The sequence below is a fragment of the Acomys russatus genome, chromosome 5 (assembly GCF_903995435.1).
Source record: "Acomys russatus chromosome 5, mAcoRus1.1, whole genome shotgun sequence".
NCBI classification, from domain to species: Eukaryota; Metazoa; Chordata; class Mammalia; order Rodentia; family Muridae; genus Acomys; species Acomys russatus.
In genome coordinates this window covers 28,012,421-28,032,375 of record NC_067141.1, presented here as the reverse complement: position 1 = coordinate 28,032,375, position 19,955 = coordinate 28,012,421, and the positions used below count along the sequence as shown (strand labels likewise).

Here is a 19,955-nt window from a genome sequence, read left to right as displayed (position 1 = left end):
GCATTTGTAGGGCAAGCTTGAGGATCTGAGTTCAATCCCTGGAACCACCTAAAGATGAAAGGAGTGGACCAACCTCACAAGGTTGTCCTTTGACCTCTGGCCATGCTCCACACCTCCATGCACAAGTGCACTGCCCCCTACTTTTTCTGTTGTTGCCACACACATATTCATACAGCTGAACTCTTCTGGTGCTGGAAGACTGACCCAGAGCCCCCCTGGTGCATGCTAAGCAGCCCATTTAATTTTAAACATCACCATTATTCCTTATCGTCGTCATCCCCACGCCCCCTTCCTGCTGCACTGCCGCCTGACTTCATCAGCAAGCTGGGGTCGGTTCTGATGCTGGGCCTGACGTGATCTGTTCCACGGCTGGGCTGTCAGAAGGCACGGTGCTCAGAGCCAGCTCATCTTGGTCTAGGATGCCATCTTGGTCTTCATCGGGTCCAGGGCCACTGGCCCCAAAGAATTTCACCATGGCACGGATCTGTGGCAGCTCTGAGAAGGTCTCCACTGCTAAGAGCATGGCCAGGAGCCCCAGGAGCAAGTAAGCTGGAGAGAAGAGGCAGTTGGGGCAGCTCTTAGGATGCTCACACTGCTCCTCACTCACTTCCCAGTGTGATCATCCACCCGGACGCCACTTGCAACTCTCAACATGGTCCCCAGTGTTCTTTGGACTACACATCCATCTTGTGTCTTGGGGTAGGATCTCTCTTTGAGTTGTAGCCCCTAGTGATCTATGGGAGCTGTAGTCCAGGCCCCTCTACCCTCCTCTTTCTCCACCCCCCCCCAAACCAGACAGGGTTTCTCTGTGTAGCCTTGGCTGTCTGGGACACATTTTGTAGATCAGGCTGGCCTCAAACACAGGAAGATCCTGCCTCTGCCTCCCAACTTCAGGGATTAAAGGCGTGTGCCACCACGCCTGGCTTACCCTCCTGTTTTCTGGACTTACCAAGAAGTGCAAACTGCCCAAGGTGGTAAATGGCTGGATGCAGGCCACGTCCCTGGCCAGGCAGCAAGTCCCCTAGGCCGATCGTGCTGAGTGAACCGAAGCAGAAGTAGATGGCTTCTAGCAGGCTGCGGTCGCCCTGTATACCCCATAGCACCAGCGCTGGCAGCAACACGAAGACACAGGCCACCAGGAGGCCCAGTCCCGCTGCCCGCAGTAGAGCAGCCTGGGCTGGTGCCAGCTGCCAGCAAACAGCTACCCAGGCACCTGAGCAACTGAACACAGGCAGCAGGCAGTGGCGCAGGACAGCCACAAGCGCTAGAGAGGCTGGCAGTCCAAGGGCTGCATAGACCACGCAGAAGGCCTTTCCACCCGAGGATAATGGGGCCATGTGGCCATAGCCTGGAAAAGAGAGAAGAGCTGGCAGTGAGCTTTTGAGTGAGATGTCTATGGGGGTGGGGGTCACGTTTTCTCCATCACCTCCCACAGAAATGACACAAATGCCTCAGGGTGGGATCCTCTTTCATTGGATGGTGGTCTGGTCCCTTAACCTCACTGGGTTACTGTTGTCTTTCCTGGAAAATTAATCCTGAAGACATTTTGTAGCTGGAACAAATTAGAGCCGACATTATCCTCCCTTCCCGCCCCTCCTTCCCTGTACTTCAGATGGAATCTAGGGAGCCTCCCGCAGTCTAGGCAAGGGCTCTACAACTGCTGTGTGTACCCCTAGCCTGATTCTGGACTCCTAGGTTTGTTTGTTTGTTTGTTTGGTTTGGTTTTTTTGAGACAGAGTTTCTCTGTGTAGCCCTGGCTGTCCTAGACTCACTTTGTAGACCAGGCTGGTCTTGAACTCACAGGGATCCACCTGCCTCTGCCTCCCAGAGAACTGGGATTAAAGGCGTGCACCACCACGCCCGGCTGGCTTCCTGGGGCTTATTGGTTCTTATCTTAACCGATATTTCCAAATCTACAACCAGTGGTGTGCCATCTGCTCTCTTTCCCCGAATGTATATCCTGTCTTTCTGTGTACCATATCCTATGCTGGACTGAATCTAAACCTGCCCAGGCACTAGTTTACAGTGAGGGGAGCAGGGAAGAAACCGAGATGTTCTGCAAAGAGACAGCACACACGAGAGACAGCATTCAGAGCCAGAGAAACAGGAACAAGAAAGATGGAGGTGGAAGAGTGGGGCATGCTGGGAGAACAGGATAGGCAGGGTCCACAGCTTGCAAACTCCAAAGCTCATAGGAGTTAGATGTGAGGTAAGAGAATAATGAGGATTGAGCCGGGCGGTGGTGGCGCACGCCTTTAATCCCAGCACTCGGGAGGCGGAGGCAGGCAGATCGCTGTGAGTTCGAGGCCAGCCTGGTACAAAGCAAGTCCAGGACAGCCAAGGCTATGAAACAAACAAAGAGAGAGAGAGAGAGAGAGAGAGAGAGAGAGAGAGAGAATAGTGAGGACTAGGTAGGCCAGTGGGCATGTGTCCTAAAGGCTGGCCCCATTCTGCTCCAGCCAATTGGAAATGAAGTTAGAAATACATATTTCACTTTAAAAAGCATTTAGATCTTAATTTCTCTGTGCCTAAGCATATCTGTTCTCTGAGCCAGGAATCTCATTAACACTATCTACTTCTACTCCCTGCTGACTGGGCTCCAAGCACATCACTGCTTCCTCTCCTCACCCTCTCTTCAGAGCGAGGCTCTAGGCTGTGCTCCCTACAGCATCTCTCCATCCAAGAGTCCATCCCAGCCCTGCTGTAGTCTCTGCCTGGCTTCAGGCCTATGTGATCTGGGCTGGGGAGGCCACACCCCTCCTGGCAGCTTAAGTGGAGGCACCAGTTAGGGTGTGTTCTGTGGGGAGCCCCAATTGTGATGTCAGGCCTGATAGAGCCCTCGTTTTGTCGGGAGCTTTGGGATGGGGGAAGGGCTGCACTCTATGGCTCTCAGGTCCTCCTCCTGGAGTGCCTGGTGGTGGTGGTGGTGGCCTACCGGTGGTGGTGAGGATGCTGGCAGTGAACAGCAGAGCTGAGGGCAGATCCCAGTTGCTTGCCTCTGAGCCGTTGCCCAGGCTGGAAACTCCATGGACCTGGGCTCTCAGGACTGCACCTAGCAGCTCCTCCAGGGCCTCAGGTAACAAGCAGGCCTTGTGCTCTGCCTGGAAGGTAGCCAGCTCAGCCTGGAGTTGGGCCTGGAGCTGGCGTGCTGGAGGGCCTTCCAGGACCTGAAACACCATAGCCCCAAGGCCCATGGCCAGCAGGTGCGCCACAGCCAGGAGTAGGTATCGGGCCCAGGGTTTCAGGCTCCCCATAGCATGGCACTAAGTCTGGGATGGCGAGAGAGAGCAGGCTGAGCCACTACAGGCACCAGGGAGGGGTTGCGAAAGGGTGTGGCTGGGAGGAGGTGCTGCGTGGGCAGGTGGCTGAGATGACTGGGGTGAGTGTGGAGGGAGGGAGGTGAGCTGGAGCACTCCCAGTTTCTGGGGCAAGACATGGCAGCTGGGGCACTGGGGGTGGGCGGAGGAAGACACTGGTGAGAAGCCTGGGTGAGAAAAACCAAGCCTGGAGAGGGCCTCACCCTTACTCAAAGTCAGGTTTCCTCAGTCACATCTAAACTCCATTTCATTCATTCAGACACCAGGGTAAATATGACAGACATAGGCTTCTCCCTATCCAGTGCTCACACAAGAAATCTGTTGAGAAACCACCAGGGTGCAGTCTGCAGGGAGGGTGAGCTTCCCAGGAAAGCTCTTTGAAGGAAGTAGTAGTATCCCAGTCAGAGAACGGCTCTGGGAGGGGGCTCTTCTCTAAGGAGCACTGGTGACACTTCCAGAGGACCTGGGTTTGAATCCTGCCACCCACACAGCAGTTCACAACCTACTGTAACTCAGGTTCCAGGAGCTCTGACTCCTTCCTCTGGCTTCCTCCAGTACCAGGCACACTTGTGGTAAAGACATACATGCAGGGAAAACAAGTGTCTATATAAAAAGGAAGTTTAGGCGGGTGTGGTGGCGCGTGCCTTTAATCCCAGGACTGGGGGAACAGGAGTGCGGCAGAGGCAGTCTTACCTCTGTGAGTTCGAGGCCAGCCTGGTCTACATAGTGAGTCCAGGACAGCCAAAGCTACACAGAGAAACCTTGTCTTAAAAACAACAAAAGGGGGCTGGAGAGATGGCTCCAAGGTTAAGAGCACTGTCTGCTCTTCCAGAGGTCCTGAGCTCAATTCCCAGCAACCAAATGGTGGCTCACAACCATCTATAATGAGATCCGATGCCCTCCTCTGGACATGCAGGTGTACATTCAGGCAGAGCCATTGTATTAATAATAATAAATAAATACTTAAAAAACAACAACAACAACAACAAAAGGAAATATATAGGGCCAATTGTGGTGGTGCACACCTTCAATCCCGGCACTGGGGAGGCATAGGGCAGAGTTCTCTGAGTTCAAGGCCAACCTGGTCTACATAGTGAGTTTCATTCAAGTCAGTTAGGGCAACAGAGTAAGACCGTCTCAAAATAAATAGAATCAAATAAAAATGAAAGGATAAAGTTAAAAAGTCAGTCATAGCAACCAAGAGACAAACCATGCAGAAGGGTTGAGGACGCAGGGCTTTGAAGTCACGTGGGCCAAAGGAGACATCTAGAGGAGGCTGTGGCTTTCGGGGTGGGACAGTGGTAGTGTAAGCAGAGAGCAGGAGAGGGATTGTGGGATGCAGAAGGAAGTCGCTGGGGGAGAGCATGAGGTAAGAGCACTATGGAGAGGTGACGCTGCTAGGCTTCCTGTCCCAGCTCTTGCTGAGGACCTCCTGCCTCGGCCCGGCTGGACTGCAGACCCGCGACGGCTGCCTTGTGTGAATGGGAGAGGTTCACTCATAAACCACAGAGTAGCGTGGGTCTAAGGCATTGGGCAGGAGCGGATAAGCATAGAGCCCCAAGGCTGTGTTGAAAACTCCAGAGGGCTATATGGGTGTGAGAGCTACCTGGGGGGGGGGGGGGACAGCACGGACCAGGAAGGATTCCTAGAGGTGACAGGCAGGGACCACCCAGCAACAAGGAACGTCAGGGCAAGCTATCGCTTGCACGATGGAAATGGCTCCAGTGCACATGTGCAGTGGACAAAGCCTGTTAATGGCGGGAAGACGGACGAGATCAGAATGCATTGTGTTAGGGGCCTCAGGTGAGCCCTTAGTTGTAGGCTCAATTTTCTTAACCAATATATTTTATTAACAACTTAGTGACCAAGCATACGTCACTTATAACCCGACTAACCAAAACAATAGGAAATGAGGATTAATGGACACAATAACAAAACCTTAAGGATATCAGTTTCGAGGAACGATTCTCCAGGCGTGAGCCGCAGGATTTCTTCTGCTGGAACCTGGGGTGACCAGAACCCAGAACCTTAGCAGGAGCCGGAGCCCCGAAGCCTTCCCTTGAGCAGTTCTCTCTAGGAGCATCTTGAAGTGCAGTGACGAACAGCCAAAACTATCCCAAGTCTCCAAAAAACCCTGCCTCCAGTTCTGGGCTTATTTATATATCTCCTCCCAGAGTCTGGTCACGGGATCTTTTCAGCTGGCAACAATTAAGCCCCTGCATGAGCTGGTTGGTCTTCTAGTGAATTAACCTCACCTGTTCTCTCACGAGACTGATCCGATCCTGCACTTGGGATCCTAAAAAACAGGTTTATCTCTCCTTCACTTAGTTACTATCAGGATGGTGGGCTTGGTCCTAGGAGTGTGCCACAAGGCATTCTGCTTTGTCTCAGATTATTCGTCTGCCCATAGTTTTAGGGGCATGAGGACAAGGACACTAGATTACCTCCAAGAAAGGTGACAGACACTGGGTCGGTGGCACACTCCAGTGATCTCAGCACTCTGGGAGGCAGAGGCAGGTGGATATCTGTTGAGTTCTAGGCCAGCCTGGTCTACAAAGCAAGTCCAGGATAGGCAGGGCTACATAGAGAAACCTTGTCTCAAAAGAAACTGAAAAAAAAAAAAAGAAAGAAAGAAAAAAAAAGAAAAAGAAAGGTGACAGACTACATTTGGGGAGACAGCTTACGAGTTTATTTGGCTTCATTGGCTCCCCAGGCCAAGGCCCCAACCTTGGCCAAGGCAGCAGAAAGGCACCCAGAGAGCCCTGGCTCCAATCATTTCCAGGGTAGGGGGTCCAGGAACTAGGCCTTGGAGACAGGGCCCACAGTAACAGGATTTAGTCAAAAGTGCTGGTGACACCTGAGGTTGGCCCCTCTCCCCTGAACCTCCCCTCCTCCCTGCACCACTCCTGGGGGCAATTCCCTGAGACAGGCTCTGGTCCTCTTAACCAGCTAGGTACAGTGTCAGGCCCCAGTGGGGCAGGTAAGTCAGGGGACCTACAGGTTGTAGGCATGTGGGGTGTAGCCCCCCATCCAGTGTGAAGGCTTTCTGTGCAGTGTAGTGTTCCTGACCCCCAGGGGGGCCTGCCTGGCTTCTCTTCCAGTGTATGCTATGCCTCCTCTAAGGCGGCTGGAGCATGGGGGTGTGGCTTGGCCCACTCAGGGCCCTGCTTCTGGCGCCCATGGGGCCTGAGCACCCATGTCTTTGGTCTGCGTCCTGCAGTCCTGGGAGCCTCCCCGGAAGGGGTTGGCAGACGGGGAGTCCCAGAAGGGATCTGAGTCTGGGAATAAGGTCCAAGGTGCCCGTCGGGGCACAGGCTGTGGAGAGGGCAGTGGTGAAGGCCGAGGCCCCGCTGACACGAAGCTCCATGGGTCAATACGGCTACGGAGTGGTGAGGGCCGAGGTCGGCTGATGAGGCCCAGGGGTGGTGAGCGAGGGGTTCCAGGGGTACCAGGAGCGGAGCGGGATATTCCTGGTGGGGGTGACACAGTTCTTCCTATGGGGTGTAAATGGGATGGAAACACAATTAGGCATCTACGAATTCCTAGGTGTCCCCTGGAGAAACTGCCCGGCTCTTGCCTAAGCTTTGCAATACAGTGAGATAAGCGATTGGCTCATGGGTTCTAAGGCTGTTTATGCTCCATCGTGTATCGGTTTCAGAGTCAGGCTGTCTTAGACCTATCTGGGCTTGGCGACTTGCTAGCTGTGGGAACCCTGAGCCTTTTCATCTCTATGCTCTGTGCTCCTAGTGAGGCAGCCTACCTAGCAGTTAAGGGTTCTTACTGCCAAGACTAACAACCTGAGTTCAAACCCTGGGACCCAGGTGGTGGAGGGAGGGGACCAACTCCTAAAAGCTATGCATATTTGTACTGTGGCATATGTGCACCCCCACAGTGAATAAATAAATAAATAAATGTAGAAAGAAATGAATTTCCTCATCCAGCCTTGCATGGTGGAACACACCTGCCAAGTAGGAACTTGGGAGGCTGAGACAGGAGGGCGGGGAGTTGAGGCTAGCCTGGGCTACACAGGGAGACCTTGCTTCAAACAATCAAACAAAACTGGGCATAGGAATGCTTCATCCCCAGATTGTAATTTCATGTACTAGCCTCTCTACAGAATGGCTACAGTACTCCCAACTGATCAACAGGAGTCTGTTACAGCTAAACCTAGAGCTCTGGCAGCGACCGACCCCAGAGCCTGAGGATTTAGTTTGGGTACCCAAGCAGCTGTCTGTGGTCCTCTGAGTTCCTAGACACTCCTCCCTTCTCCGATGGCCTCTACCTCCCCATCAATCTTAGGGTCACTCACCACGTATCTCTTCCCGCCGAGGGCTCTTGGCTGAGGGCTGGCCAGATGGAGCACCTAGGTCCAGCAGTAAGGGTGCTGGGGTGGGCGGGCCACGGGCATCAGCTGTCGAGGGTGAGAGGCGGATGAGGGGAGTGGAGGGCAGCTCAGCTGGGCAGGGTGTGGGCATCTGTGCAGGGGGTGGTGCTGGCGGGGGCTCCCCGCGTTCACGGCTCAGGCCTCCTGGAGGCTGCAGGTCACGGCCGAGGCCTAGGGAGGCCAGCAGGGCAGTGCCCCGCAGCAGTGCCCGTTGGATCAGTTTGGGCGTCCCGGAGCTGTTGCCCCGTTCTGTGGGCCCGGATCGCCGTGGCTCCTCTGGCTCGGGGCTAGGCCGCGGAGGGTTACCTGTGGGCAGCAGTGGCTCAGGTTAGACTATGTCTGCCAGGTGAGCGTCCTGGGTGGCTTTGGAACAAGAGCCCAGTTCTGCTTCCCACGCCCATCTCCCTCAGCTCTTCCGGGTCCGCAGAACCCTTGGGGGCAGGGGCGGCTACTAGGGGTTAAGCCTGCAAGCAGGTGTTGTAGAAGGCTGTCCTCCAAGCAGAGCACCTCAACAGAGTAGCTGGGGCTTCTTGCAGGACTCCCTTTCCCTGGTCAGGCTTGTTTGTGGTCCTACACAGGAGGGGTCTGGGAGGGTCCCGGGACCTTCACCTGATATTCTTAGGTGCTCTCCTGTACCTCCCAGCCAGCTGTCTTCAAAGTCCTTCAACCCACATTACCATCGTGGCACTTCTGGGACTACTTCCTTCTGCCCTTCCCCTCCATGTGCCAGGCACCTAGCTGGCCAGTCTTGGCAAAGACAGAAGGCTGGAGAATGTGAGCTGCTCCTGGGAGCAGGGCTTAGCTCAGAATTCTGTTGGCCCAGGGAGTCCTCTTTTTTTTTTTTTGTTTTTTTTTTCGAGACAGGGTTTTCTGTGTAGCCTTGGCTGTCCTGAACTCGCTTTGTAAATCAGGCTGGTCTCGAACTCACATCCATCCGCCTGCCTCTGCCTCCTGAGTGCGGGGATTAAAGGCACGCACCGCCATGCCTGGTGAGAGTCCTGTTTTTTTGTTTTTGTTTTTTTGGAGACAGGGTTTCTCTGTGTAGTCTTGGCTATTCTGGACTCACTTTGTAGACCAGGCTGGCCTCGAACTCACAGCGATCTACCTGTCTCTGCCTCCTGAGTGCTGGGATTAAAGGCATACGCCACCACGCCCGGCTCTGTTTTTTTTTTAAGTGTATTATTTTTATTTCATGTGTATTGGTGGCTTGCCGACAAGTATGCCTATGTGAGGTGTTGGGGCCTCTGGAACTGTAGTTGTAGACAGTTGTGAGCTGCCATGTGGGTGCTGGGAATTGAACCAAGGTCCTCTGGAAGAGCAGTCAGTGCTCTTAACCACTGATCCATCTCTCCAGCCCAGGGAGTCCTCTTTTGAAAAAATTATTTGTATTAATATTTTTGCCTACATGTATGTCTGTGCACTATCGTGCATGTCTGGTGCTTGCAGAGGCCAGAAGAGGGCAATACACCCCCTGGGACAAATTAATAATAAAAATGTACAAAAGGGCTGGAAAGATGGCTCAGCGGTTAGGAGCACTGTCTGCTCTTCCAGAGGTCCTGAGCTCAATTCCCAGTGACTACATGGTAGCTCACAACCATCTATAACAAGATCTGGTGCCCTCTTCTGGTATATAGGCACCGAACATTGTATATATAATAAGTAAATAAATCTTAAAAAAAAAAAAAAGCACAAAAGACTCTAAAAGTGTTAAAAATAAGCCAGAGGAAAATGACAAAAAGAAGTTAAGAGTGGAAACCATAGCCCAATAAGGTGAATGGGAGCTCCGGATGCCAGTTCTGAGGTTCCTGAAGTAAAGTGTGGTTCAAGGTAACTTGCCTCTAAGCTCCTTGAATGTCAGAGTTAGCAACCCTGCTGCTTAGGAGAGAACACCCTGATGAGCTTGACCTGGGGATGAATGTGAGTTTGTTTCCAAGGGCTCTGGGTTGGTGAGAGGCTCCTGGCAGCACCCTCTAGGCAGTTTTCTATCAGTGCTGGCTGCCAAAGAGCAGCGCTGTGGCCAGGCTCCCAAGGCAGAACCTCCATCTAGGGATAGGCTGAGCAATTCTTTTTTTTTTTTTTTTTTTTTTGGTTTTTTCGAGACAGGGTTTCTCTGTGTAGCCTTGGCCATCCCGGACTCACTTTGTAGACCAGGCTGGCCTCGAACTCACAGCGATCCGCCTGCCTCTGCCTCCCGAGTGCTGGGATTAAAGGCGTGCGCCACCACGCCCGGCTTCCGGCTGAGCAATTCTTGTAGTGGCCTGTGTGTGAGATGCTCTGAGTGCAGGGCCTCTGGGAGACCTCATTCCTTGATTCTCAGCCAGTTTCCTGAGTGTGGGGATATGGAGGTCAAGGTCATTTTTCTTCATAGTGACCTGATTGGTGGTGCCTTCTCAAGAAGAGGGACCAGCTGGAGAGGGGTGGGATCCAAGTGTCGTGTCCCTCCTAGGCTCTCAGGGAACACATGGCCAGGGCCTGGCAGGACACAGTCAAAGGATTGATCTGACCTATACCTGGGTCCACAAGCCCTCGCATTTTCCTTTGGTCCTGCTGGTACATTCTAGAACAAACGAATACAACACCTGTGGTCTTCCAGTTTTCAGTTCAATCCTCCTACCACAGGGAGAGATGGCTCAGTGGTTAAGAACACTGGCTGCTCTTCTAGAGGACCTGGGTACAGTTTCCAGCACCCACATGGTGGCTGGTTGGCACCTATAACTTCAGTTCCAGGGGATCTGATGCCCTCTTCTGGTGACCACAGGCAATGCATGCGTACAGTGCTCAAACACAGTCACACAAAACACACATACATATAAAATAACAAAACAATAGTTTAACAAAAAATTCTTAGTAGAGGGAAGGCCAAGGGCCTGCCTCTGGAATCAGACCAGCCTCAGTTCAGACCACTGTTCTGCCAGTGCCCTACAGTAAACCCCTTAATGCCTCTGAACCCCAGTTTTTTCCTCTGTGAAAAGGGAGCCAATGATGCCTACTTGGCAGATAGGAGAAAGCCCTAAGTATTAACTGTTATTACAGAAAAAGGCAAACAGAGGGGATGGCTGTGTGTGGGGGTGCTGAGGGAGCACAGCTCAACAGTTTGGTGAACAGAACTCCAGCCTGAAAGCTGCTAAAGCAGGGTCTAGGGCAGTGGTTCTCAGCCTTCCTAATGCTGCGACCCTTTAACACAGCCCCTCATGCTGTGGTGACCCCAGCCAAAACATTATTTTCATTGCTACTTCATAGCTGTCATTTTGCTCCTGTCAAGAGTCATAATGTATCTGTGCTTTTCCATGGTCTAAGGCAAGCCCTGAGGAAGGGTTGCTCGACCCCCAAAGGGGTCATGACCCACAGGTTGAGAACTGCTGGTCTAGGGTCTACATTCCGCTGTGTGTAGCACGTAGGGCTGGGACTCCTGAGGACGGCCCCTGGTTGGTCTAGGGTCCCACAGACAATCACAACTTCCTTGGCTCTGTGGAGTCTGGGCAGTGTTGAGCAGTGTTGAGTGGAGCTGAACCCTCACCCCTCTGGTGCTCCTAAGTAGTTTGTATACAAGGAAGGCTTTCCAGGAAGCCAGCTGGGAATGTGGAAGCCACTGCCTCTCTTGGTTCGAGTCCTTGGCTGGGGATCTGAGGTAGCTTGGAGCCTCCTGGAGCCTCACCTTCTATATCTAAGTGGGGGCTCCTCACCCGGGCATCAGACATGTTGTCCCCTTACAGTGACGCTGTTATCAAAGAGAACAGAACAGTCCTGAATGTCCCCAGATGCAGAAGAGAGTCCCAGGTCTCAATTTATCCTCTCCACCCACAGGTCTCCCCAGAAGGGACTCTGTAAAGCACTGCAGAAGCTGCGCCTCTTCTGGGTACCAAATGGAAGAACCCATTCCCTGCCTTGTGCCCTTTCCAGGGTCTGTTGAGGGTATAGTGCTGCAAAGGGCCCCAAAGTCCTTAACAGGAGGACTAGTCCACGTCTGGTGACCTGGGTTCTAGGTCTGGTTCTGTGCCACCTCAGCTTTAGTTTCTTAGTCTCCAGCCCTCAAGGCAGGAGTCCATCCCTGCCCGGTGGCTTCTCAAAGTCCACCTAGCGCTCGCAGAAAGGATCCAGCCAGATCTGATAGGGGAGACGGGTACTCACCGTTGAGTGTTGGGGGAGTAGAAGGGGACCCTAACGGGGACGAGTCATCTGAATCCAGGTACCATGTGGCTTCATCCATGCGGGACCTTCTCCTGGAGAGGGAGTGGGAAGGGAAGGCGCACTTTGTGCATCTTAGGGCTCTAAAGAAGAGCAGAACACCAGGGTTGGGGGAGGGGGGCGCTTAAGCCCTTACCTCCCATTCTGGGCTTCCCCCGGCTTGGGGGAACTGGGACCCCAGGCCCAGCAAGCACGCTTCTCTCCATTGCTTGAATCTTCTAGACGCCTGGGAGACTGGCGACCCCAAATCTGGCCGGATTCTGCGGGTTCCACTGTAAGGAAACACAAAGGGGTCTGAGTCGGTCCATGTCCCTTATGCTGTGACAGCCAGGATGGGTAGAGTGGGGTGGGCTTTGGCGGGCCAGGTGGCACGAGGCCCTAGGCCCTAGGCCAGGAGTGACGTGGAAGCCCGTCCTTCTGCTTGAGTTCAAATATTTGCTCTGTCACTTATTGGCTGCATGGAAAATTGCTCTTTTTACTTGTCTCACCTACACTGAGAATTCACTAGAATTACTGAGTTAATATTGGCAAAGCATCCAGAAAAATAAGGAATATATGGACCAAGTATGCTGTGGTACAGGCCTTTAATCCTGGCAGTCAGGTGGATCTCTTGAGTTTCAAGTTAGCCAAGGCTACAAAGTTGAGCAAAACAAATCAAACAAAAAACCCAAAACATGGTATTATATAATTGCTTGGCTAGGGAAGAGAGTAAAGTGGTTTTGGAGGGGACTTAAAGGTAAAAGTCTAGAAGAGGAGGAAGGAACCGGGAATCAGAGGTATAGGGTACACTGAGGGGAGGCGGATCCACCTCCACACATCAGGGCAAGTTTAGGAACTGCGGGGAAAGCAAGGCAGACCAAGTTCTTACACTGGATGGCTCGGAACCGAGGGAAAGTGGGTGAGTCCCCAGCCCCAACCTCGAAGACGTTTCTCCTCCGGTCAAGGCCAGGAGAGGCCTGCACAGTGATGCGGTGTTTGAAATCTGGGATTTGGGAAGGAAAAGGGCAGGTAAAAAGGAAGCACTCATAACCCACAGGGCCCCCTGGGCGGCTCCTAGGCCTCCCCGGCAGTGGCAACAGCCGCTGTGTGCTTGGGGATGCTTCACTACACTCCTGTCTTTAGGAATGCTATGAAGTAAGGAGAGCCGTGTGGTTTGGCCCTCACCACCGAGACAAACTGGTAGAGAAATGTTTACTGTGCCAGCAGGCTGGTCCCACCCTCTAGTCCTCAGAACTTTCAGGAGCACCACTCACAGCTGGACTTGCAAATATTCCCGTCAGGACACGCCCACAGACAGAAGAAAAAAAAAGAAAGAAAAAACCCCAAAACCAATCCCCAAACTGCCAGCGGACAAACTTGATCACACCCCCTGGCGCCCACAGCCAGTGGCAGAGCGGCGTCCTGGAGCCCCGCCCCTTACCCAAAGGCATGCTGATGCGCTCTCCGCCGTCCCGTGCCCGGAGCTTGCTGCGTTTGAAGGTGCCGCGCCGGCGCCTTACGTGGGGGCGTTCTCGGTCCACCTGCTGCAGCAGCAGCGTCAGCTCGCGCTCGAATACCTCCAGCTCCCACTGCGCCAGCAGGTGCTCGCGCCGTCGCAGCTGCTCTGCCTGGGACCGCTGCTCGCGGGCCGCGCGCGTCAGCTCCTCCTCGCGGCTCAGTAGTTCCTGTGGCCCAGACAGTGAAGCCAGTGGAGTCAGCCGGGCGTCGACTGGACGCGGACCTTCCACCTCAATTCTGTGCCCCATCTTGTGCCGCACATCCCCCCGCCCCCCGGCCCCATTCTTCGCACCTTTTCCTTGGCCCGCAGCTCGTCAAAGAGGCCCTGAATTTCACGTTTCCAGCCCTCCTGCATGGAATGGAAGGAGTCCCGCGGCATCTCCCGTAGGACCTGCGCCTCTAGCGCTTCCAACTGCTGCAGGATGGAAGCGAAGTCGGGCCGGCGATGGGGGTCCTGTGCCCAGCAGTCTAGCGGGGCAGGATAAGAAGCGAGTCTGTGGTATATGTGTCTGAAGCCACGGAGTTTTGCCCCTCACCCGCCCAGCCTGTCCTCTTACCGGCCATGAGTTGTGCGAAGGGCTCAGGGCAGGTGGATGGGATGGGCAAAGTTAGCTTGTTGACAGCCACACCATAGGCTACAGCAAGACAGTCGATACCACGGTAGGGCACCTCCCCGGTCAGCAGTTCCCACAGCAGCACCCCAAAGCTGTGGGGGAAGACAAGGGATTTGTGTGTTCTCTTCACTCCATAGCAAGGAGGAGTTATATAGCTTGGGGTCCGGCCTTCAGCCTGTCCTGCCGCCCCTGGTCTTAAGCACCCCGTTCTCACCCTCTGCCGCCCCAGACTGTCCAGTCCCAACACAGGCTGTACCTCCAGACATCGCTGCCCTTCGAGAAGGTGGAGGCCTTGATGACCTCAGGAGCCATCCAAGCATAGGTCCCGGCGGCGCTCATTTGTGTGGTTTTGTGCCACTCTCGGGCGAGGCCGAAATCAGTAATCTTTAGGGTCTTATGCTCCATGTCATCCCCCTCAATTGGCTGCAGCAGCAGAACTGGGGAAGAAACGCAGCAGGATTGTGGGCGTGGGAAGGGGATAACGGGGCACGGGAAGGGTACAGAGCAGCAGCAGCCACTGCTGGACATCCCGGCCAGGTACTGGGGACACAGGGGTGGCTGTCAAGTTCACAGCTGGGGATGAGACTAGTGGCATAGACCTGCTGGCAAGAGATTTCTAAGTTGCTGCCTCTCTTCTGAGTACTAGAGGCCAAATTTTAACACTTAGTTCTAACTAAACCAAATGAAACAAGCAAACAGAGGAATATCATTGCACCGATAGAATAGCAGGGAACTGACATGATCAAGGTCGTTGCCAGTAAAGCCACTCAGCGCATGGCTCCTAAACTAATGGTCGAGCTTTCCCCAAAGGCTGAATGGAATAAAAACTTCAGTGGGGTAGGTTCTCAGTGTTGGTGGCTCTGCCTCCCAGGGAAACCTGAGCCAAGCATGGTGGCACACCCTCTAATCCCAGCACTTGGGAGGCAGGTGGGTTTCTGAGTTCGAGGCCAGCCTGGTCTGCAGAGTGAGTTCCAGGACAGCCAGTTCCAAGAGAACCCTGTCTTGAAAAACAAAGAGCGAGCAAGTGAGCTGTGAGTCTCTTGCCACTTTGCTGAGGCAGGAGTGTCCATCAGAACTTAGGCTACAGAACAGAGAGATGGGCATGGAAGGCCTCCTGGTGCCCACAGCGCTGTGACTATCAAAGCCTCTCAGAGCAGAAGACTCCAGAAGCTGTCTACAAGGGGAGAGGGGTGTGAAGAGAAAGGGAGGGTGAAGGTTCTGGGTCAGACTTGGCAAGGGTGTTTGGCTTTGATCCAACTGTGGCTACCACTCTCAGAACTACAGACCTACTGTCGAGAGACTTCTAAGTTGCTGCCTCACCTCTGAGTACTAGAGGTAGCAACTTAGTCATCTCTCCCCAAGATAAAAACAGCTCAAACAAGAAGCTCATCAGGGGTCCGAAGGGTCCGTTTTTTAGCGGCTGTCTGCTTTGAACATGTGGCAGGCACAGGATGTCAGTCAGGGCTGCAATGGGGCAGGATAGGTACTGAGACTGAGGCAGAGGGGGCCCCTATGTTGTCTGGTAAACCAGGGAGGGCTTCTCGGAAGAGGTGTCAGACTAGGCTTTCATTTTTTTTTTTTTTTTGTTTTTGTTTTTCGAGACAGGGTTTCTCTGTGTAGCCTTGGCCATCATGGACTCGCTTTGTAGACCAGGCTGGCCTCGAACTCACAGCGATCCGCCTGCCTCTGCCTCCCGAGTGCTGGGATTAAAGGCGTGCGCCACCACGCCCTGCTTTAGGCTTTCATCTTTGAAGGCCTAAAGTCAGGAGCTCTGTTTCAGCTGCTGGGCAAACCCTGCATGTTCACGGGCGGTTTGGCACTACTGCTCAGCCCCTCCCCACACTGCCCATTCACAGAGCCCCCGCCGACTGTTTCCTTGAAGGCCCCCTCCCACTCTCAGCCGCTTCAACTCTGGTGGCCTTCAGAACCCAGACTCCATCACCTCTTCCAGGTGCCAGCCCCCTCCCAGATGGCACCTTTTAAACATGGCACTCTAGGCAAGACAGGGGTGACAAGCTCTGCCTAGTATCCATGCGCCCTGCGTGGCTTTTAATGTGCCCACGCCTGGCGGACCGTCTCTTCCTCTAGTTCAGAGCAGTCTTGAGCCCCGGATGCCCTTCTCTTCTGGACTGGGATGAAATCTCGCATAGATGAAGCCGGCGATGACAGCGAACACACCTCACAGGGTTGTCAAGGACTCTTAGATCAGTCCAGACGGTTAAAAGCCTTTAACCTGGGGCCTGACTGTGGCAGAACCGCTCTCAGTGTCACTTGGCTTGGTGATCCTGCGCTGGCGTCTGCCGGAGCACACCCTTCTCCACTCTCAACCCTAACTTCCGCCCTCTAGCCCAGGTCAGGCTGCTGAAGGCAGCAGGGCCCGACCTTAGGCCTGCGCAAGCTCATCTCAGGAGGAACCACAACAGGCTGGGGCAGGATGGGGAGAGAGCACGGGCTCTCTCTGAAGCCAGGACCCACCCTTCCACAGAGGGGCTCTTACTGCCTCTCATCTGGTCTCTAGCACCCGTGGGTGCCCACAGACAGGCGAATGACACCCTGCACCATTTTCTGTGGCAGGGGCTCAATCTCCCTCTTTTTCAGTTGGGGAATCGGACTTCTTAGGAGAGGCAGCCATTCCCCCAGTCTCAGGACTTTGACCCCCCCCCCCCCCGGTATTTGTCAAGCATCTCACCTCTGCAGCCCTAGCTTTTCCTCCAAGTTGTTTTGCACCCCGCCGGGGTCCTGAATTCCTCACAACCCAAGTTACAGTTTGCTGTTTAATGGAGACCTTGGGCACGGGAGGTCAGGGGCCACTCTGGGAGCCCAAGCCTTGGGGTGAGCTTTACGGTCACCTCCTTATGGTCCCCCCACCCCCTCCTGGCCTCTGTCAGGCTAGGGAGTAGCCTGGCCAGCTCACACCTCTTCCGCTTCCCTCTCACGGTCCCTACTTCTCCTTTCTAGGAGGCCTGGGCTAACTGGGGGGGGGGGTGTTGTTTGGGGGCAAATTGGGGGAGGTCAGGTCCAGGCCGGGCTGGCTGGTCTGTCCTGTGACTCGTGGGCCTGGAGAATTCCCCCTTCTCTCTCAGCCAGGCTTCCTCACAAGGCCACCATTGTCCAAGAAAATCATGCCATTGTTTCCTGTCTGAGCCCCCCCCCAAGCCTAGGGACTCCCCCCAGCCCAATCCCACAGACAGCAACTTGGGCCTAGGAGTGGGTCTGTAAGTTGCATGCCAGGCTCAGAGGCTGAGAGCACCTTGTCTGCCTTTCACTACCACCCAGACTCTGAGAGAGAAACAGGGCAACTGGGGGGCGCAATCCCTGGCTCCTTCCTCTCCCAACCCCCCCCCCCACACCCCCAGCTCTTTCCTCCCCTGCAGGCAGCTGGGCCAGGGAGGGAACAGGGGCTGGAGCTGGGGCAGGAAGCCAGCCCAGGGGCAGCAGGAAACACAGGAAGCCGTGTGGAGGGTGGGGAGCAGGGGCCCGGACTATTGTTCCATTTTTTTCTGGAAAGAGAAGGGAGGAAAAACAGAAGACAGGAGCCCCCACCCCCTGGGCCTTCAGGGAATCCCCCTCAGGCTAGTTAGGGAGTTTGGGGCGGGGGTGGTCCCTAGATGGCAAGGCCCACTCATCTCTATGGGTGATTGGGGGTGCTCAACGCTGACGGGGAACTGGCTCTCACCGGTTGTGCTGCTGTTCACTTCTAGGGCCTGCTTTACAGTGAGCCTTGGCCAAGACGCTCAAAATGTCTGTACTGAGATCCTCTCTAACAATCCCCTTGCCTTTCTTCTCCGGTCACCCCACCAAGCACAGCTCCCACTGCATTTCCTACTGTTCCCCAGCCTGCACCCTCTGCTCCAGCAGACCGAGGTCCTTGTGTCCCCCACACAGCTAGATTCTGCCTCTGAGCCTGCACTGTGGTCAGGCCCTGCCCAGACATCCAACCAAGTACCTCACTAAATGCTGGCTGTTTTGGACTGGCTTGAAACCTGCCCACTTAAGGAAGCCGTCTGAACCTGTCACTAATTCATCTTTGGCCTATGATAGGCAGGGAATGGGAGTCCAAGATAGTGAGAGATGAGTCTCTCTTCGCTAGGCGCTCTCAGCCCTACTGCCCGACACCCTCTTGGCCATCCTGCCAAAAAATATCTGTATCACTGGCGGAGGCCCTCCGGCCTGCTGTGCGGCCTGGGTCAGGGCTTTTGAAGGTCCTTAAGCTGCTCTGGCCTCCTCCTCACTCTCATTCTAGGGAGCTGAAACTGAGGTTCTGAGTTAAGTATAAGAAGCTAATGCTGGTGACCATGTGGACAGGGAAGAGGAGGGTACCCCAGCCTTGAGCTCCAGGCAGGGAGGAAGGTCTTCCCTTCTGAGCCCTGTCCTGAGGAGCTGCCTCAGGGGAGGGGAGAGCAGCAACATCATGCTGTTGGTGCACTTCAGGGAAGGGGACGGCTGTGAGTAGCAGCCTCCAGGAGACTTCCTGAGGTGATGACCATGGTAAACAAGATGCTGATGGTCCACCTGAAAGAGCCCAGTCTTTTGTTTTGTTTTTGTTTTTTCCTTTAACTTGTTCATACTGTAGCTGCCGGCTAGGACCAAAGGACTTCAAGGGCTGAGGCAGAACTTTGCCAGGTTCTTGGGGTTCCTGTTTCTGGGGTCACTGATAGGCCATGGGTATGCCCTGGATATCTAATACTCCCCTCAGGAAGGAGCTTGTGACTCTTCCATGTCCCCAACTAGGCTGTGTTAGGAGATGCGTGTCACCCCTGGGCCTTGGCTGAGCAATGCCCCTGACCTCCCCATTTCCCTGCCTTGTGCCCTCTGACACACTCACTGTTGTTGGACTTCAGGTCTCGGTGGATCACAGGTACCAGAGCCTCACAGTGTAGGTAGTGCATCCCACGGGCAATCTGTACAGCCCAGTTGACCAGCACGTGGGGAGGCACACGCCGACCAGCCAGGGCCCGGCTGAGAGGCCCACCAGCTGCGTACTCCATCACTAGGCATAGGTTTGGCTCCTCCAGGCACACAGCTTTGAGGGCAATGATGTTGGGATGTGCCAGCATGGCAAAAAGCCGGGCCTCCTGTCGGACACTCTCAGCTGTTACACTGATGTCTTCATCAGGGTCCTGGCGAGCCGCTTTCACAGCCACCAGCTCCCCTCGCCAGCTGCCACGGTAGACCTTGCCGAAGCCACCGATGCCAATCACCTCTTCTAGTCGCAGCTCCTGGAAGCTGGCCACCTCACAGGGCGGTGGGCCTCCACCCCGAGATACATAGTTGGATGGAAAGATGCCCACCTGGCCACCCACCTGGCCCGCCCACCAGCCCTCATCTCCTGAGATGGCTGCATCCCGGGACAGCACCTCTACCCGGTCTCCCTTCCTCAGGGCCAGCTCGTCCTGCCCATCGGGCTCATAGTCGAACAGAGCTGTCCAAACAGGGTTGGCATACGCTGCTGCCGCCTTCGGGGACCCCTCCGGCCGGATTCCACCACCACCCCCTCCGCCCCCACTGCCACTGCCATTCCATGACCCCAGCGGGCTCTTGAGGAAGAGGTTCTTCAAGGGCTCCATGGCCCGGAGCCAGCGCTGGAATGTGTGGGGGACCTTCTCCGGGTGCCCGTGGTCTCCACCCCCGCTGGCTTCTGAGGTCCTAGTGCCGGAACCTGGGCATCCGGGCCCTGGCCCTCAGCCCCAGACCCACGCCTCTCTGGGGAGCCAGGAGTGTCGGCCCCCCGGCCCCCCGCATCTCGGGCTTCTGGAGGAGGGCACCGAGAGCAGTGTGGTCAGGCTGGAGGGGTGGGGCCCCCTGGCCTCCGGCGCCTCACCATGGCTGAATTGGAGCGGCAGAGTCCCTAAGTCCCGAAGAAGCCCTGGAAAGCTGGTTCCAGCGCCCGCCTACTGTACGGTGGGGCCTGCCAGGGTCAGCGCCTGGAATCTAGCTGTATCTTCAGGCACAAGAGGC

The 19,955-nt window shown here is 54.9% G+C and overlaps 2 protein-coding genes across 2 annotated transcripts; both read right to left on the bottom strand.

Annotated features, from left to right (window-relative positions):
• Positions 1-301: 301 nt before the first annotated feature.
• On the bottom strand, positions 302-3,377 carry Kcnk7 (potassium two pore domain channel subfamily K member 7). The gene is made up of 3 exons (XM_051147055.1): positions 2,936-3,377; positions 950-1,348; positions 302-549 (listed from the first exon to the last, which is right to left on the bottom strand). The coding sequence occupies exons 1-3, from the start codon at positions 3,252-3,254 to the stop codon at positions 317-319; spliced, it is 951 nt and encodes a 316-aa protein (XP_051003012.1). The 5' UTR covers positions 3,255-3,377; the 3' UTR covers positions 302-316.
• A 2,599-nt stretch (positions 3,378-5,976) lies between these two features.
• Positions 5,977-19,672, bottom strand: Map3k11 (mitogen-activated protein kinase kinase kinase 11). Its single transcript, XM_051145915.1, has 10 exons — positions 18,823-19,672; positions 14,254-14,434; positions 13,941-14,089; positions 13,676-13,851; positions 13,307-13,550; positions 12,755-12,868; positions 12,023-12,158; positions 11,830-11,921; positions 7,627-8,007; positions 5,977-6,811 (listed from the first exon to the last, which is right to left on the bottom strand). The coding sequence occupies exons 1-10, from the start codon at positions 19,562-19,564 to the stop codon at positions 6,474-6,476; spliced, it is 2,553 nt and encodes an 850-aa protein (XP_051001872.1). The 5' UTR covers positions 19,565-19,672; the 3' UTR covers positions 5,977-6,473.
• Positions 19,673-19,955: the final 283 nt, after the last annotated feature.

Coding starts and splice junctions, on each gene's coding strand:
- Kcnk7 (XM_051147055.1), bottom strand. CDS start 3,254: ATGGGGAGCCTGAAACCCTGGGCCCGATACCTACTCCTGGCTGTGGCG. Junction 1,349..2,935: donor CAGCATCCTCACCACCACCG/GTAGGCCACCAC, acceptor TCTCTTTTCCAG/GCTATGGCCACATGGCCCCA. Junction 550..949: donor TGGGCAGTTTGCACTTCTTG/GTAAGTCCAGAA, acceptor TCTTCTCTCCAG/CTTACTTGCTCCTGGGGCTC.
- Map3k11 (XM_051145915.1), bottom strand. CDS start 19,564: ATGGAGCCCTTGAAGAACCTCTTCCTCAAGAGCCCGCTGGGGTCATGG. Junction 13,551..13,675: donor AGCTGCGGGCCAAGGAAAAG/GTGCGAAGAATG, acceptor TCTGGGCCACAG/GAACTACTGAGCCGCGAGGA. Junction 11,922..12,022: donor GGGGAAGCCCAGAATGGGAG/GTAAGGGCTTAA, acceptor CTCCCTCTCCAG/GAGAAGGTCCCGCATGGATG.